At 43.7% G+C, this 17,623-nt stretch overlaps 1 protein-coding gene across 1 annotated transcript in view; it reads right to left on the bottom strand.

Moving 5' to 3' along the window:
• Nucleotides 1–12,699, bottom strand: part of Tagln3 (transgelin 3) — a 13,831-nt gene extending 1,132 nt beyond the window's left edge. Inside the window, exons 1-4 of the mRNA XM_028785247.1 lie at nucleotides 12,547–12,699; nucleotides 12,055–12,236; nucleotides 10,920–11,094; nucleotides 1,020–1,122 (exon numbers count right to left, since the gene is read on the bottom strand). Coding sequence (XP_028641080.1) covers nucleotides 1,020–1,122; nucleotides 10,920–11,094; nucleotides 12,055–12,234 — 458 coding nt within the window. The 5' untranslated portion in view covers nucleotides 12,235–12,236; nucleotides 12,547–12,699. The remainder of the gene's footprint in view (nucleotides 1–1,019; nucleotides 1,123–10,919; nucleotides 11,095–12,054; nucleotides 12,237–12,546) is intronic.
• Nucleotides 12,700–17,623: the final 4,924 nt, after the last annotated feature.

Raw genomic sequence — 17,623 nt, 5'->3', positions numbered from 1 at the left:
GGGAGAGGGGGAGAGGGGGAGAGGGGGAGAGGGGGAGAGAGAGAGAGGGGGAGAGGGGGAGAGAGAGAGAGAGAGAGAGAGAATGAATCCATGCCCATGGCTGGCTGCCCTTCTGGAAACTTTCTCAGCTTCTCTCTTTTCCTTCCCCTCAGCCTTCACTTCCTCACCTTCTCAGATATCTCCTCTCACAAAACTAACTCCTCTTATAAAACATGTCATAAGTCCCATTCTACCCTTTCCATCCAGGACTAAGGATTGATCTCTGCTTTGCTGCCCAATCAATTTAGGAATTTTCAAGGAATAATTTATATTTCCTCACCAGAGAATGCCAAATTTGGGTAAAATAGTAAATACTGTTGGACCATGGAGAATCATTTAAATAATTCTGAGATTAATACCAGGATCTTGACAAGTTTCCAGGAGGGTTTTAGGTCAAGGTCATGTAAAGGACATAGTCTAGGTCTTTCTATATTTCTCCAGGATGAGAAAAAAACATTAGAAAGATGAATAAAGTAAATTACCAAGTAGCTGTAACAAGCATCCCTTTCATCTGCCACCAAAGTCCTCAGTTTTCACATCTCTGTCTCTGTTCTCACTGCCAAAAAGAACACTTAAGGAAAATGTTCTAAAAGGCCCTTTCAGTAGACTGAAATAATCATATAATTCATCACCCAGACCAGGACTCTTTTGAGAGGCAAAGAGAAAGCTATTAGTCAACTTGCTGGGTAATAGTTATAAACTGCAATGGTATTTGGCAGAAGGACATATTTAATCTTCATTAGGTGCATCAAAGAAAGTTTAAAAGATGAAAGAAGAAGGAAAGGAACAAGGGAGAGGGGATGCAGGGAACTAACAGGAAAACCCAAGAACCTCTGCTTTGGTTGGATGTTGTCTAGAATGGTATCATCAGCCTTCCTTGCTCAGTGGGCCTTGTGGGACTTCCTCATTTACTTCTGTGTAGACATCGTCTGGTAGCTAAGGGGTCAGGCCCTCCTTCTGGGAGGCAGAGAACAACTTACCTGTGAAACCAGGATGGTTCTCCCCGGTAGCAGCCGTCATCCTTGGTAACTGCAACGCTGCCCAGAGCCATCAGCGTCCTCTGCACAGCTGCCATGTCCTTCCCTGGAATTCAATTAAGAGATGAAAGCCAAGTGTGTCAGGGATAGGAATTTTGGAAGGAGGAGCTGTAATAGAGGCTATGGATGAGTATGATCAACAGAGAATCACTAACACTCCCAGAGTGGCCCTGATGTAAAACCCACCCTGAACCCCATTAATTATTGTATTCACACCATAGGGCCCTTCTCATTCGAGTGTTTGTGTAATAAACACTCCAAACATTTAGAGCTCATATACATCCCTGGCCTGGCTTCAGCAAGCTATGTGATCTGATCAAGAGGTCCTGGGTGTGGGCCTGCAGGAGAGCACTTTCCTCATGAGTGGACAGAGAATGGGAAACTGCAGAGAAATTGGTTGCTTATAGTCATTTGGCTTCAGACCCAGGGGGCTCTACTCTTTTATTCTATCTGGATTAGCAGGGTCTAAAATCATCCATGTTCATCAAATTGAGTATGCACGTGGCACTCTGGTCCACAGGCAAATGGAGAAAGCAAATCACCACAGAGAGCACTCAAGAAACAAGTGACAGCCCTCTATTATGTGATGCATGAAAGGAACTAATGGAGATGATAAATCACTGGCCCGTGTCGGAGAGAGAACAGAGTGGATAGTGGTGGTGATGGAGGCTTGCATGAGGAGTGGAGACATGGTCGTAAGGTTGCCCATAGTGAAGGCAGTCAAATCAGCCAGCTCCTTCAAATCATCCAGTTTCTTCACCTTCTCTCCTGTTCTCCGTTTCAGATGATTGGTAGTCTCAGACTTAGAAAAGGTGCTACCTGTGTGGGTAGGCTGCAATGTAGAAGCAGATCAAAGTCTGAGATCTGTGCAAAGCAGGAATGGAGGGCTGCAAACACTGAAAAGTATGGAGGAGATAGATAGATAGATAGATAGATAGATAGATAGATAGATAGATAGATAGAGAGACAGAGAGAGACAGAGAGAGACAGAGAGAGGCTAGTGGGAGCCTGAGAAAGGTTAAGAGCCAAATTCAAAGGCTCTCGTCAGACCCAGTGAGTCATCTGTGATCTTAGCATGCTCCCTCCAGCTCAGCCACTGGGGAATACAGATTTACAGCAGAAAGGCAGACAGAGTGGGAGAATGGAGCATGAACTATAATGAAATCAACAATTACAGCCTTCAAGGAAGTCATGTTAAGGATGTTCATATATTCCGAGAAGACAGAGAAGACTGTCCTTCTCCCATGAGCCCTACCGCCCCACAGTCCAACACTCACTACAGGGTGATTGCCCGGAGTTTGTGGAGGTGAGGATGGCTAATAGGTGTGGAGAGATGCTGTCAGTGGAGATTCTTTCAGACTCAGAAACCTGCTGAGGACCAGTTTCCATAAGAGCTGGAAGGGGACAGGTAAAAGAACACTAAGAATTTGGAGAGGAAATGCAGAGAGAGCTATTAGAACAAGTTTTCTTTTCCACAGATGAAACACCTTTCTGTAATTTGTCACTATATAATTGGCTGCTTTTTTAAAATGCACTTGTAGTAATGGCATTCAAAAAGACGTGGTGGGTGTGCTCTTACACAGGGAACTATTAAAGAGAACCTAGAAGAAAATGAATAAGTACAGGAAGTCTTAGCTAGAATCTGTCAGTCAGCTCAGCTTTTACACAGAATAGGAGGAATGTAATTTTGATAGCAGGAAGGAGTGGGTCTGACGTGTACAGGATCTGGGGCAATGTGGAAGGACACTTAGCAAGTCACCCATAAACATTGCCCTGAATAAAGAGGTGAAACGCAAGCTTTGTTCTACCATAGTGCAGGCCTCCTTCACAAATAGCTGGCTAATGTAAGCACACATTAATTCAGAAAGAATTGAGCTTCAGGCAAGGGTTGGAGATCCAGGAACCTAGAAACACAAATTCAACACCACCCACTCTCCTGTCAGTACAGCAGACCTGGAAGTGGCTGTACGAGCTAGACACATAGGAGGGAAGGAGATGTTATCTGACAAGAACAAGCTAGAAAGTTTGTTTTCTAAAGAAAGGATACAAAGCAAGAGATTTGATGTAAATTATGGGCTAGATGCCTTAATCTCGTGTGGTCTTAACATTACAGAGTGAAGATCAATCCTCTCCATCTGTGGACAGTGAGACTAATTCAAGGAGATTTGCTAGCACCCTCAAAGTCACACAGCAAGGAAACCGGAGCCCATTCCCCATGCCCATCCCCCTTACAAAATGAGTAAGGAACCATGTTCCATGGGAGGAACCAGTGAATAACCAAAGAGTAAGGCTATTAGGAACACAGGGAATCTAAGTTTGGGCATTGGGTACCAGACAATTAAGGACCCCAATCTCACAACCAGGTGGTTGTAAGTCATTGGATATTTTCATCTGAAATAATTTTGCTATATCTTCACCAAAAGAACTTAAAAGGAGATCTTGGAGTCTATGTGCTAATCAAGTTAATCACGAAGATTCTAATTAATTCAGTAACTAGAAATCGTCTGTCTTAGCCAGCTCATAGCTGCTCCATTTTCTCATCATGTCTGGTGTGTTTTCTGATACAGACTTTTGTGAAGAATTCCAGAATTCTTTGACTGATTAGATGGGGAAGAGAGTCCTTGTCCAAACTGGCCTCTTTCCAGATTAAAAACAGAGATCAAAAGAGTAGTATTAGCTGGAAGGGCAGGTAGCAGGAATTGGGGGCACTTGTAGAACCCAATTCTTGTCGGCAGGCATCAAATATATAAATGTGTTACAAAACAGTGAGGTCAACAATGATCTGTACAGTGTGCTGGGTATAAAATAACAAGAGCTCAACTGCTGTGTCATGACCAATCTCTGCCTTTTTAAAGCAGCTTACAAAATTATGCAAGTGCAAAAATGGCGATTTCAGCTTGATTCAGAGCACATTTCCAAGCTCTGTTGTCTATTTATGGGAGTGGGCATCTCTCTAAATTTAATATATGAATATCGTGGGGTGTTTTTTCCTATGAGAAATTGATTTGGAAAGTCCTAAGAGTCTATATTACAATAAGTTAAACTTGATACATTTACAAGTGATTCAAACCATCAGTCTAAGAAACACGGTTTATCTGGTGACTCCCAGTTAGCCCGACTATCAGAATGACCTTAGCATCCTAAATATCCAGATTCTTGAGTAATCTCCCATGGCAATACTTACATAGCAAATGGACATGGAAGTCTCACTATGAACTGTTGGTCCTATTATTTTTTAACATCATAACTTATGACACGTGCTAAGAATTAGACAAAAGTTGTCAAGCACTAACTCCATCCTTTGGAGACATCTTCTTCCACAAAATCAAGTGAAAAAAGCTGATCATTAGAAGCACTTTGATCAAAGCTGGAAGTCTGCCTGCCTAGAAACACTTTGCTTCCTGAAAGCCATACTGGACACTTTGGCAAATGCCTATGACTCTTCAAGTACTTCTGCTCAATACTGTTCTCCAAAAAAAAAAAAAATAAAGAAAGAAAGAAAGAAAGAAATACAATCCTATGGGGCAGAATGCTGACCATTTTCCAAATGCAAGCATACCATACAGGGAACAGTCCTGGTGATGACCTAAGAGTATACCACTGGCCGTGAGAACGAAAGTGACACAGAAAGAAGCCAAACTTGTGCTAACAAGCCATCTAGATTCTTCTATTTCTTTATCATCAGAAGTTAATATGAGACTTGAGGTTTTGTTTGTTTGTTTAAAGAAAGAACTAATAGACTCTGAATAGATAATACATTGTGTCACACCAACTATCTGACATCTTAAAAAAGGCAAAACCAGGGAGACAGTAGGAAGAGCAGTGATCACTGGGGAGGATGATGGAAAGGGTGAAGATGGTCCACAGATTTTTAAGGTACCAATCGTAGGCTATGTGATGCTATACACATTTGTCCAAACTCATAGATTATACACCAGCAAGGGTGAGCTCTACTGTAGAGTGTGGGCCCTCAGTGACAGCAATGCATCAGTCAAGGCTTAGGAATCATAACGCCTGTCCCACCCACATGGCCAGGATGATATGGGGAGGCTATGTGAGCATCAGGGCACGTAGGAGGTATCTGTACTTACCTCTTAATTGTACTGCCAACCCAAATTGAACAACAAATTTTTAAGAGAAAGGAGTTGATTGGGTGATTGACAGCGTGTGTTGTATCATCCTGCATGCCTTTTTAGTGGTAGGCAGTGGTAGGCACTTCAATGTAACTATGAGGAGTCACTGTTGCCTTGTTTTCCCTCCTCACCTAACCCTGTCTTTGTTTCTTCTTAAAGCAGGCCTCACACTGTAGCCCAAACAGACCTTGAACTTATGATGGTCCCCCTGCCTCAGCCTTCCAAGTACCACTATACCCACTATGTGCTGTAATGCTGACTTATCACAAGAAGGAACAACATTCCCAAAATAGCCATAAACCCCAAACTACTAAACAATAAGTCTTGGAGAATGAAGCCCAGAGTTCTGCCTTGTAGTGTCCCAACTCTGAAAAAGCATTAGTGCTTATAAAATTTGAGTTTTACCTAAAGACACTCTAATGAGGAATTTACTCTCTTAAATTTACATTCACGTCTCCTATGCATACCTTCCATAGGTCTGCATGGGGTCCTTTGTGTAAATATCATAGCTCTCGGCTTAGTATCTTTATAGGACTCCTGACTGGGTGAATGAGTGGGTCTCTGACTCTTGTGCCTGCTTTTGGGATTCTTTGCCTCCTGTTGTGTTTCTATGTCCAACTTCAACATGAAAAGTTTTCCTTCATCTCATTATAATTTACTTGGTCATGTTCAGTTGTTAGCTCTTTGAAGCCTGTGCTTTTCTAGTGAGAGACAGAAAGGGATCTGGAGGGGAAGAAAGGTGGGGAGAAATTAGGAGGAGTGGAGGGAAAGGAAACAATAATCAGAATATATAGTATAGGAAAAGAATCTATTTTTAATAAAAAAGAAATTAAAAATAAAAGGATAGAGGGATAGACAGAGGTAATGGAAGAAGTCATTTTAGTTAGAAAAGTAATGGAACACTAAAAGTCAGCCTTCAAGCCTGGCGGTGGTGGTGCACGCCTTTAATCCCAGCACTTGGGAGGCAGAGGCATGCGTATTTCTGAGTTCAAGGCCAGCCTGGTCTACAGAGTGAGTTCCAGGACAGCCAGAGCTACACAGAGAAACCCTGTCTCAAAAAAACAAAAAAAAAAAGTCAGTCTAAATTATTGGTTTCATAACTAATATCTTTCATTGGTCTTGACCCAGTCTGATAAGGTTGACAAAGTGTTTTTAATATATATAGACCATGGAGAAAGCAAACTGTAAAGGAAAAATCATTTCACATCTCCCTGAGAAAATATTGCTTCAGCCCAGGGAGAAATGTCAGAAAGTAGACTGAGAGTTCTCTCTGGGTTTTATGGATTTTTGTTGTGTGCCTTCTGGCTAGAGGGAAGAGAAATTATAAGGTACTGGTTCTCAAGGTGGGGCTCCCAGGTCCTCAGAAGCAGCGTCATCTATAAATTGGTAAGAATACAAACTCGTGGGCCTTGTTGCAGTCTTAACAAGTGAGAAATGTGTCTGTCTGTCATACCACATGGCTGTGATGCATGCTGGAGTTTCACAATCATTGCAAAAGGAAAAGCTCACAAAATACAGCTGCCAGCAGCCCTTCAGAGCAAATGCAGCTGCATGGGGAAAGGCACGTGGAGGAGCAGGCATTTGTGATAGCCCTGCCAGTACCTTGCAGTATCTCCAGATCATCTAGGCCAGGGGAAATGTATCTTGAGTGCTTGCCGTTGAGGAAAAGCACACATAGTGACACCTCTTGAGAGGCTCTACACTTCCCTGTAAACAACACCTTCTAGATGCCCAGGATCAGCAGAAAAGAGCAGACATGACAAAACCAAGTATCCATTATCCTCCATCAGGGCAATTGTTGAGAAGAATAATCGGGTTGATTGCTCTTTGAGTACTGTCTGCTCTGACATTTGAGAATTCTTAACATTTGACACTAAGTGGTTCTACAAAGAGGCCCCAAAGGTCACTGCTGATGAGCATATGGTGGCAGAAGAAAAGTCAGAATTGATTAGGCAACTAGAAATCATATATCGGGCTAGAGACTTAATTTGTTTGCTCCATTCAATACTTGTAAGTGCTGGGGGTGCCAGACCAATTTGCAGAAAAGAACCAAGGCTCTAGGCAGCTGAATGCCATAAACAGAGTCACACAACTAGGATGCACTGGAAAGAAGGGTTCCAATGCATCTTTGTATCAGAGGGAAAGATGACAAAGTCACCTGTATGAATGCCTGAGAAGGTGAAGGTCATCCAGGCAACCCTATCAGCTCGTAAGTGTGGCTATTCATCAAGTCCCTCTTTTAAGAGGAATCTCTCTTTCCAGTCCCTGCCCCATCTCTTAGTTTTAGAAAGAGCGGCCCAGGTACAATACTTTACAGTACAACTTAGCAGACACCATCTGAGCATCTCTAACACATCATCTCCTTTGTTCTCTGGATTAATTCTATGAAATGGGCTTTATTATCCTCCATTTGATGCAGGGGAAATGTAAGGCTTATACATTTTAACTGATACGTTATAGATAGCACACAGGTTTGGTCCAGGCTGTCTAGTTTCTGCCTTGGGAGCCTTCACTCTACTGTTCCTCCCAAGATACTTGCTGCAGTTTTTCTGACCAAACCTCAGACCAGAATATTCACTTTTTCATGCATGGTTTCTTCCTCTTACACACATGCACATGTGGGTTATTGTTGCTCTCTTTCTTCTGTCTCCCCTTTAGTATTCACAGCAAAGATGTTGCAAGCTTGCCTGGAGTATTCTGTCCTCTGAGTCAGCTGAGACAGTCCCACCCCAGCCCTTTCTAGGCGTCTGTGACAAATCTAAAAGGAACCTGCCTGATCATTTATTTACCTTTTCTCTTCTAGAGGAACACTTCTCCACTTCCCTTCCATCCTTTTCAATAGTCCTTGCCTTTCCCCATCACCAATAGTGATGGTCACTCTGGTCCTTCCCCAGTAGGCTTTGGTAACTTTGTCTAAGTATCTGTCTCTATGATCAAGCTGTTACATGGGTTTCTTTTGGAAGAATCTTGTATCCTTATTGACCCCAGGACTCTTCCAAATAATGCAATGGGTGACGGGTGCTTCTGGGTCCCTGTCTACATAAGTAATTGAAGCTCAAACAAGAAGGTATTTTACACACCTAGACCCCTGCAGCTTTACTGGTCAGCAATAGAGAAGCAGCTTGGAAAGGCACTAGACAACAGTGGGCAAACAGAGCCATGCTTAGGAAGCAAAGGAAATGGGGTACTGAGAGCAGCCGAGCATAAAATACCTGCCGAGGAGAATGAGAAATGTGTAGGAAAGGGGGAGGGGACCCACAGCAACCACAGCCGCCACAATTGTGGTGCAAGGAGTCCTGAATTAGCAGGAGTAACTGAAACAGGAGGGCAGGAATGCATCCCCAGTCAGAGAGTAGAGTTGTATGTGATGAGGTATGCAAACGGCTAGTCTGATGACTGATACCTAAGTGATACAGAGTGTGTACATGCTCACACAGACCTGTCACATAACTCCACACCAACCCTGCTCTGTGACTACAGTTTAGTCATCGTCCAATACAAACAGCTGCTGCATAAGGGACCAGAACCTCACGTGCTCAGTCCACGATCTATGCCACCAATGCCATCCCACCCACTTCTCTGTTCAAAGCAACCTGCTTTCTACTCCTACGAGCCACAGTACGGTAAACAGTTCTAGCCTGGGCTTCAGACAAAGCTCCTGGGAAACATCAAGTCTAAGCCAGCTTCTTCAATCTCAGCCCTCCCTGGGGGCTTCCAGGAAGTCATTTGGACACTCGTCTAAGTGTCTGCTTCCCTGCTCTCGGGTCTCTGCCCCATTCCAGCATTTTGTGTAGTTCACCTAGTGTTTCTACTTATTTCCTTTAAAGTCCTGTCCTTTCTGCATTGGAGATGGTGCAGGGTTAAAGAGAATGATGACTTTTATTGCCTGTCTTGCTGTCTTTATCTAGAAGCATTAGCATATTCAGAGAGATACATAAATATGACACCAGTTATAAAGCTCCTTTCTATGGTGTTTGGGTAAATGGGAAAAGGAGTAAAGGTGGCCCTTCAGTGATATAGATGGGGAGGCAACCTCTAGACCCCACCTCCCACACACCTCCAATGTTTCTGCCTCTTACACACTCCCTGCACTAGGTTGCTCACCAAGGTTTCTTTCATTTCCTCTAACACCCTGTTGGTTTCCTCCTCCTCCGTCCTCCTCTGCCTCCCTGGCATCAACAGTTAGTCACTGCTGTGACTCAACAGCACATCCATGATGTTAGATGAAGCGAGCTAAGGCCCCTAGCCAAAGAATGCTGTGGCCTGTCGAGCACCATCTTGTGTTTTGGCACTAGAGCCTAGGGTGGAGTCTAAGGTCAGTGAGGTTAGGAGCTCTCTGACAGACACACATAACCAGGGGCAGGCAGATGTCATTGTCTGTGGCATGGGGAGGTTGAAAATACTCCCTACATAGTCAGTGAGAAGAACTGTGTGGCACTGTCCAGAAAAGCTCTTAATCTCTGTGCTGCTAGTGATGGAGGCTATCAGGGAAAAAGAAACTGTTACCATCTGTGGAGAGTTACCATAATTTTGACCTGGAAATCAAGCCTCAATGATGATACTCAATGGAAAATTAGAGGAAGATGTCTATGAGGTCTGATGCAGTGGCTAGCATTTCAGTTATCTGAGTTTCTGAGCAGTAGCTAAATACAAGATCAGTCCCCTGGCCTCTTCAGGTCTAAACTACTCACCCATCAAAAAAGCAAGAAACAGGAGCTCTCTGTGAGTAGAAGCTTGAGGTAATGCCCCTTAGAATACCCACACCTCTTGACCAAAGTAGCATTATTCCACTGTCACTGTCAGCGGAGCCATTTGAGTCACCACCAGGGAGATCCTGCTGGTTGCACTGCGATGACAGCCAGAGACAATGAGCATGCCAATCAATCTGGCAGTTAGACAGTTGGTCTCTGTGCCTCAGGCAGGCCTAGTCATGGCTGTATGGACTAATAGGCACATTGTCACTAAAAGAGACTTAAAGCCTTATGACTATTGGTCACTCAAATTCTCCAGCAATATCTTCATCTCACACTGTTTACTCCAATAGTGGTGGATTGCTATCTATCTATCTATCTATCTATCTATCTATCTATCTATCTATCTATATCCAGAGATAAGATCCAATCTGAATAGCTTTGTGAGATTCTTCTCACCGAGTCAATTCACAAATGTGAATGAAAAGTCATTTAGTAGTCTCCCTGAGCAGAATACTCATCTAGAAGATACCATGCTCTAGATAATCATTTAACAGAAAGATGGAGTGGTTTTTTACCCCTCAGATTGAATGATAGAGGAGTACCAGATGGCTTTGTCTGTAAGCCTCAGTGCTGTGAGTCAGGAGAGCACTCGCTCACTCGTGCCTCCTTTCTCCTCCACTAAGTGTGATTTGTTATTGAAAGCTAACTAGAGGAATAGACATCCATGTAACCAGCTCCCCTTCTCTCTGTGGACACTTCCACTCACACACTTAGGTTCTTGCCATATCCTCAATATGTGTCCTTCTGTATGACAGGACCCCTACCCATAAAGCATCACAAACAGGAAAAAGGCCAACACTGTCCCTGGGATGACAGCTGAGAACACACTTCCCCTCCCCCAAGCAGCATAGGGAAACCCTATGTAAGTGGCTTTTACAAATAGAGGACAGAGAAAAGAGGAGGCACTGGAATGGGAGTCCAGGGGAAACAGACCTAAAGACAGAAGGACAGTTTACCTTCCCATAGATCCACTGTTTGAAAAATGTCAGTGGTCCTGACACCATAGACCTCGGCAGCTTTCAGGAACTGGGAGATTTGCTCCATCTGCTTAAAAGCCATCTTTGACTCTGAGATCTTGGGGATGGGTTCTTGTCCTGGTGGATATAAACTGTTTATCAGCTTGCACAGGACCTAAAGGGAGTGTGGGGACAGAGGATTAGTGTTTCCCTTGTGCATCTACACACACACACACACACACACACACACACACACACCACAGAGGACCCCAGGGAGCCCACTCACAGACAGTAGCTGACTACAGTCTTGCAGCCAGAACCCAGTTCCCTCCTTGAAAATGATGCTGGATGATGAGGACATGTTCTCAGATTCTTAATGGAGGATGCGTTGGAGGCTCATGGGGAAACGGAAGGATTCTGATCTGCTCTGGGATCTGCTGTCTTCACTAACTCATCCTATGTAAGTTTGTGATGTGTCAAAGAACTGAACTGGGTCTTCTCACAGACGCTTAGAAGCGAAGCTCTAGGATACCCAACAAATTGGTGGGATAGCTGTTATGTAACAGTAAATCACAGCTTGCCAGAGAAGATGGGCTTCTTTGACTCAGCGGAGCTGTCCTCCTGGAACCCAAACACACAGTATCTGGGCAGAATGGCACTTATCACATAAGGATCCCCTTCGCGTTCAGGGGAACTCATCTGCTCAAGAGATCCTGAGCATCTCCAAGGGATACAGCTTCCCTGGAGGATGACAAGTTGGCTAGCCTGACCCCCTTCCTTTGTTTCACCGTGTAACCAGCTGGTTCCCTTGGGGATAAGAACAGCCCAAGAAGGCTGAGGAGATCACACAGCTCTACTCTGAATGGAAATATCAAAAGGGCTCCAATTTTGCTTACAGCTTAGAAGGAAGCTTGATGCTCAGATGGGTGGAGAATCCTCTAAACTAGCTAGGGAATTGTGCAGAGAGCCCTCAGAATTAGAGCCAGCCCTGGAGAAATAAAGGCACGCTCATCTCTCCCAGTGAGACCCAGACCTTGGCAACAGAGGATCTCCCGGGGCCTCACATGGAAATAAAGGGCCCTAGGAGGGTTTCCCTGCCCAGCGCCCCAACAACCAATATCCCTGCCCGCCTTACCGTCCCGTCCATCAACCATTTCTGAAAATGGGCCCTGCCCGGGGGCGGGTGTTCTATATCCTCAGCACACTGCAGGATGATCCAGTCCACCAGCTTGTTCTCCAGGTCCGCGTCATACTTCTGCTCAATCTTCTCCTGCACCTCTCGGCTTAAGCCATAGCTCGGACCCCTGTTAGCCATCTCTGGAAGAGAAGAGAGGACACGCGCGGCATCCACACAAAAGCAGCCACAGGAGCCCCCGGGTTTCCTGAGAACCCGGCTGGGATGTGGCTGGGAGGCCGAACCCAGCAGCAGCAAAGCGGGCAGAAAGCCGGGCGTGGTTTAAATCAACGAGCCAATGAAGCCAATGGGGTTTCACCTACAAACGGGAAAGAAAAGCGCAGCCACGCGCCATAGACTCTAGAATAAAGCCCCGGCCAGCTCCTTGGGGGTTTGGAACCCCCCCTCTCAGTCCTGCCTGTCAGGGAGACCGGATGATGTACATGGACTCACTCGTGAGCCTAAACCCTCAGATAGGCGGTGTGGGGTGGGCGATGGTTGCTTGCTCCCGCTCTCAGCAGCACTTTGCTAGAGATTCCCAGAGCAGGTAATTAACGGGCGGGAGAAAGGATGTCTCAACATTGGCCGCTGATGGTGCAAGGAGCCCGGAAGCAAGGCGCCCTGATTTGATTTTCTCACGGCTGAGGAGGGTCAAACCAGGGCTGTTGCTAAGAGCCCTCAAAAACTAGCCCTCTCCTAGTCAGGCCAGACTGCCTGCCTCCCGCTGGGAGCTTCTTTCTCTGCCGCACAATCCTTTCTTCTCTTCCGGGGAACCCAGCATTGTATCTGAGGCCCCACACAGCTGCCAGAGGGGACTTGGGCCTCTGGGAGGGTCCATTCTGCTAAGTGCCCATCTGCCAGGAATAGCCAAACCACTTTAACCTTGCACCGAAGTGACAGTTGTTACAGGACAGGATGGGATGGGGGTGGGGTGGGCACTGGAAGCTGCAACTATTAAACTGTCAATCCAGTTTCATCCAGAAACTTCCAACCCTTAGAAAACATCTGTGGCTTGGTTTGGCTCTATTCACGGATTAAATCTTTTAAATGTTATCTCAAACTAAAACATATAGAACAAATTTTCTAACTAAACGGAAGTCCGTCAGTACCCTAAAAGTGTTGGTAGATTGCATTCAGTGTACAGATATACATGCAAGCAAAACGCTCATGCACATACAATAAATACTTAAAATTAGTATTTTTTAAAAGGTGAGAAAGTCTTAGAATCAGTAGGAAAAGTGAGGTTGGAAAGTCAGGCTGGCTCCAGGTAATAAAGCACTGTGCTTGCAAGGGTTAGATTTCTCAGTAATTTTAAGGGTCCGTTTGTAAATTCTGTCATCTTTAGTTATCAGATTGCGTAAGTAAATTGCATTACAAAGATGATATATCCAAAATGAAGTGCTCTTTATTTTGTTACATTTCCCATTAATCTATATTCCTGAGGATATTTGTATTCATGTCTCTACAGAAGATAAACACTGTATACTTGTGTAGTCCTGGACATGTCTTCTCCACATTGCTCCCAGAGATGCCACAGAGGCAGTTTGAAATTGGTCCTGATGAGAATACATATCCCAAGGATAGTGGCAAGTGCCAACAGTAAAAAGTCAGTTGTTAAGCACTTCCCAGCCTCACATTGATTTGCCCATGCAAGAGAATTTTCAGGAGATAGAAAACCACCATATCGTCGTTGGATAAAAGGTAAGAGACTCATTCATCTGGCTGATGTAGCTGAATTAATAGTGGTGCTATTTACTGGAGAAGGACTCAAAGGTATACAAAGTATACAAAGGATAGTATACAAAGGATAGGATAATAAAAGTTGGTCCTGCTACTTTGAGAGGCTCATGGTCTGTCTGAGATCACTGGGCGTTTGTTTTATAAGTCTAGCCCTCAAGAGAACCATCTAATTGGTAGAAATGTGCTTGAGTCATCAGCTTGGTAGGCAGGCGTTAAAACCATAAACTTGGGTGATGTTACTCAAGGAAGTAACATAAAAAGACTCCCAAGGCCAGAACTAAAGGAAAATTAATATTACAAGCCGGGCAAGGAGGGAGGAGGCCCAGAGGAATTCAGGCACCTTGTCAGGGCTGTCTGAGGATAAATAAATGATGCCTAAGAAATTAAGTCCAAACTCAAAAGTGCTTGAAAGAAAGAGACTGGAGTATCAGCAGAGGATTTCAAGGCAGTAAATTCTATGAATAATCCGCAGGCAAAGTGCTGTCATGGCAGAGAACACAGGAACCAACATCCTGGAGTAAGAGGGATGGGCTGAGTCAAGGGCTTCAAAGAGAAACTCACGGGCTTCAGCCCCTGTGTTGCTGTAGGCTATGAATGAAGACCCAGTGAGCTTCATTAATTGGTTGAAGAAAGCTAAACTCTCAGTAACTCCCAGAAAATACCAGTATAAATAAGGTAAAATGGGAAGTAACATGTCCCTAAAATATATATTTAAAAATTTGCCTGCATTTTTCTAGATATAGTCTCTATATTCTATTTTTGTCATAATTCAAGTAACTTTAGTTCCTGGGGATTCAAAACCATTTTCTGGCCTCCTCTGGTACTTATATGCATATGGGCACATGAATTCATGAAGATGCACACACATAAACATAAAATTAAAAAAAAAAACCAACCAGATCTTCAAAACAGATAGATGGCCCTCCATATACAAAGATTCCACATTGAAGATCCAAATATATATAAATCAAAACAAAAATAAAAAGCAAGACAAAAAACCCAAATCCAATCTAAAACCAACCCAAAAACAAAACCAAAAAGTAAAACAAGAAACCCTTGTCTGGACCTGGCATAGCAGTGCAGTGCATGTGTGTAATTCCAAGATTAGAAGGTTGAGGCAGTGCCCTAAGTTCGAGGCCATTCTGGAAATAAATAAATAAATAAATAAATAAATAAATAAATAAATATGAGAGAGGTATTATATCTTCAAAATATAATTTTCTGTTATTGTCCCCTAAGAAATACAGCACAAGAAATATTTATATTTGTCTTTGCATTGTATTAGTCTAAGTACTCCAGAAATAATGAAGTGTTCTAGATGCTGTGCGTGGGCTCTAAACAAATCCTGCTCTACCCTCCATGAGGAACTTCAGCATTTTGTTAACTTTGATAGCCTCAGTGGGTGCTGGAACTAACTCTGAAATAGCAAGCAATGGCTGTATTTAACAGTCAATTGCTCTTTTTTCTTCTAGATAGTGAGTTTTTGCTCTTTTTTTTTTCTTTTGTTTTGAGTCAGGGTTTCTCTATATAGCCCTGATTATCTTAGAACTTACTCACTCTGTAGATTAGGTTGGCCTTAAACTCAGAGATCCACCTGCTTCTGCCTCCCAAGTGCTGGGATTAAAGGTGAGCACTACACACTTTTCCGGCTGTTCCTAATCCAGTGACCATTTGGCATACTCATTTTAGCAACTGTCCTGGGAATGGAAGCTCTTTTGGCTATATTACCATGCCTTATAAAACTCAGCCCTGCTCAGAGCTCTTTCTCCTTTAGATTTTTCTTATTGGCTGCTTAGGGACTTGCATACTCTAACAACACAAAACTGGAAACCATAGTATATAATCAAAACACCGGTACAATAAAAAAAAATCCAATGCAATAGGAAACAACAAAAAAAAATCTACAAAAATATCACTAAGTCAGTGAGTTTTGTGTTGGCCATCTACACTGGGAATGGGGCCTAGATCTAAGTGTGGTTTATACACCCAGTGAGATTCCATTGGAGAAAACTAAATTTTCCTTTGTCAGTTGGAGACAGCTTCTTGGTTAGGGATGAGAACTCCTGTCCACTCCCACTGCAACCCTCTCAGTGCTGAGAGCCTGTGTGGCTTGAACCTGTGCAGGCCACGTGCATGCTACCACTGTCTCTGTGAGTTCTTATACAAGTCGATTCTATTTTGTCTAAAGACACTGTTTCCTTGGTGTCATCTATCGCTTCTTGCTGTTACAATCTTTCTACCTCCTCTCCTAATAGTACCCAGAAGGGAAGGATTTGATTAAGACACTCATTTAGGACTAGCTGTCTCAAAATCTCTCTCTGTACATTGCCCAGTTGTGGGTCTCTGTGTTAGTCCCTATCTAATGATGACTGAGCACTTATCAATGGGAATAGTAGAATGTCCTTAGGAGTCGCTTTATTGCTGTTCCTTTAGCAGAACAATAGTTTGGTTTTCCCATAGGCCTATGGCCTATCTAGTCTCAGGTTCTTGGCCACCGAACTGTATTAGGTACGGGTTCCATCTCTTAGAGAGAGCCTTTCAGCTAATCAAATAGTGATTGGCTACTCCCTCATTTGTGACACTATTATCCAGTGTATTATGCAGGCAGTTCATGTGAATCACAGCAGGGTTGTGGTTGTGTTTGTAGCAGGGTTGGTGGTTATCTTTCTTGTATGGTAGCGTGAAGAATACTTTGACTCCTTCAGTACAATTAGGGGTGAGAGCTTTAGACACCAGCACAACCTCTTTGTGTTCAATGAGATATGTAAGCATCATCTTGAGCAATCGGACTCGACCATGGGTTTGTGGTAGAGCCTTGGCAATAAACAGCCTGAGTTGTTGAAGGGTTTCCATGAGGCCCCTTTGGCCAAAAGTTCAATTAGATGTAACTGGAAGTTTCACTTGATGGTGAAAATATCAATTTAACCTCATTTGAAGTCTGCGATGTTAACTCCTGCCAAAATAAATAAGGCTTTCCTTTTGTTAACACAAACAAACCAACAAAAAAACCTGAGGGGGGGGAGAGGCAGCAGGAGGTGGAGGTGCTGAACATCTGTATAAACATGAAAAAAATACCAGTCCAATTTGAGATCTTTGGTTTTATAAGCCTCACCACTTCCTTGCTTCGTTTTTCCTTCCTATATCATTATGGGTTGTCGACCCTCAGTTCCTCACTGGACTATGTTCCATGCATTAGACAAAAATCAGGAAGCTAACACCTCCCACACATCACTACTCTAAATGTGTTGTGCTTTACCAGTTGTATTTATTATGTAAGGTTGTACCATTTTGAGGATTGGAAATAAGGCACAAAGGGCAAAACTGCGGCTGCAGATTTAGCACATGTGCTGGGATGTTCCTAAACTCCACTTTGTACTTTAAACTTGTACACTGCATCAACACATGCTATGGGACTCTAACCTTATCGGATATAGCCCCGAGCTCCAATTCCTGCCAAATTAGAGTTTTCTGGGGTTAAAGTGTAATGGTGTGGGAGAGTCAGCATTGTCAATGCAACATAGCAAGACACTTGAACCCCAGAAAACTCTAATGGGCGGGGACTTTGTCCTCTTCATTTTCCAATAGTACACATGTTTAGCAATATCTAGCCAAAGGGGTCCCCAACTGGTCCCATTGTAGCTCAGAGTAACAAGGCCAACAAGATTCTTTTTTCCAGATTTTCTCTGGGATAAGGGGTAGTCATGGATTAGTTTAATTGTAGCACATCAGAGGCCACGGAGACCACCTCAGGTGTGCAGGCTTGTGAGAATGCACAGGACTCACCATATAG

The sequence above is a fragment of the Grammomys surdaster genome, unplaced genomic scaffold (assembly GCF_004785775.1).
Source record: "Grammomys surdaster isolate TR1022 unplaced genomic scaffold, NIH_TR_1.0 125167, whole genome shotgun sequence".
Classification (NCBI taxonomy): domain Eukaryota; kingdom Metazoa; phylum Chordata; class Mammalia; order Rodentia; family Muridae; genus Grammomys; species Grammomys surdaster.
This window is presented reverse-complemented; position numbering and strand designations above follow the sequence as displayed.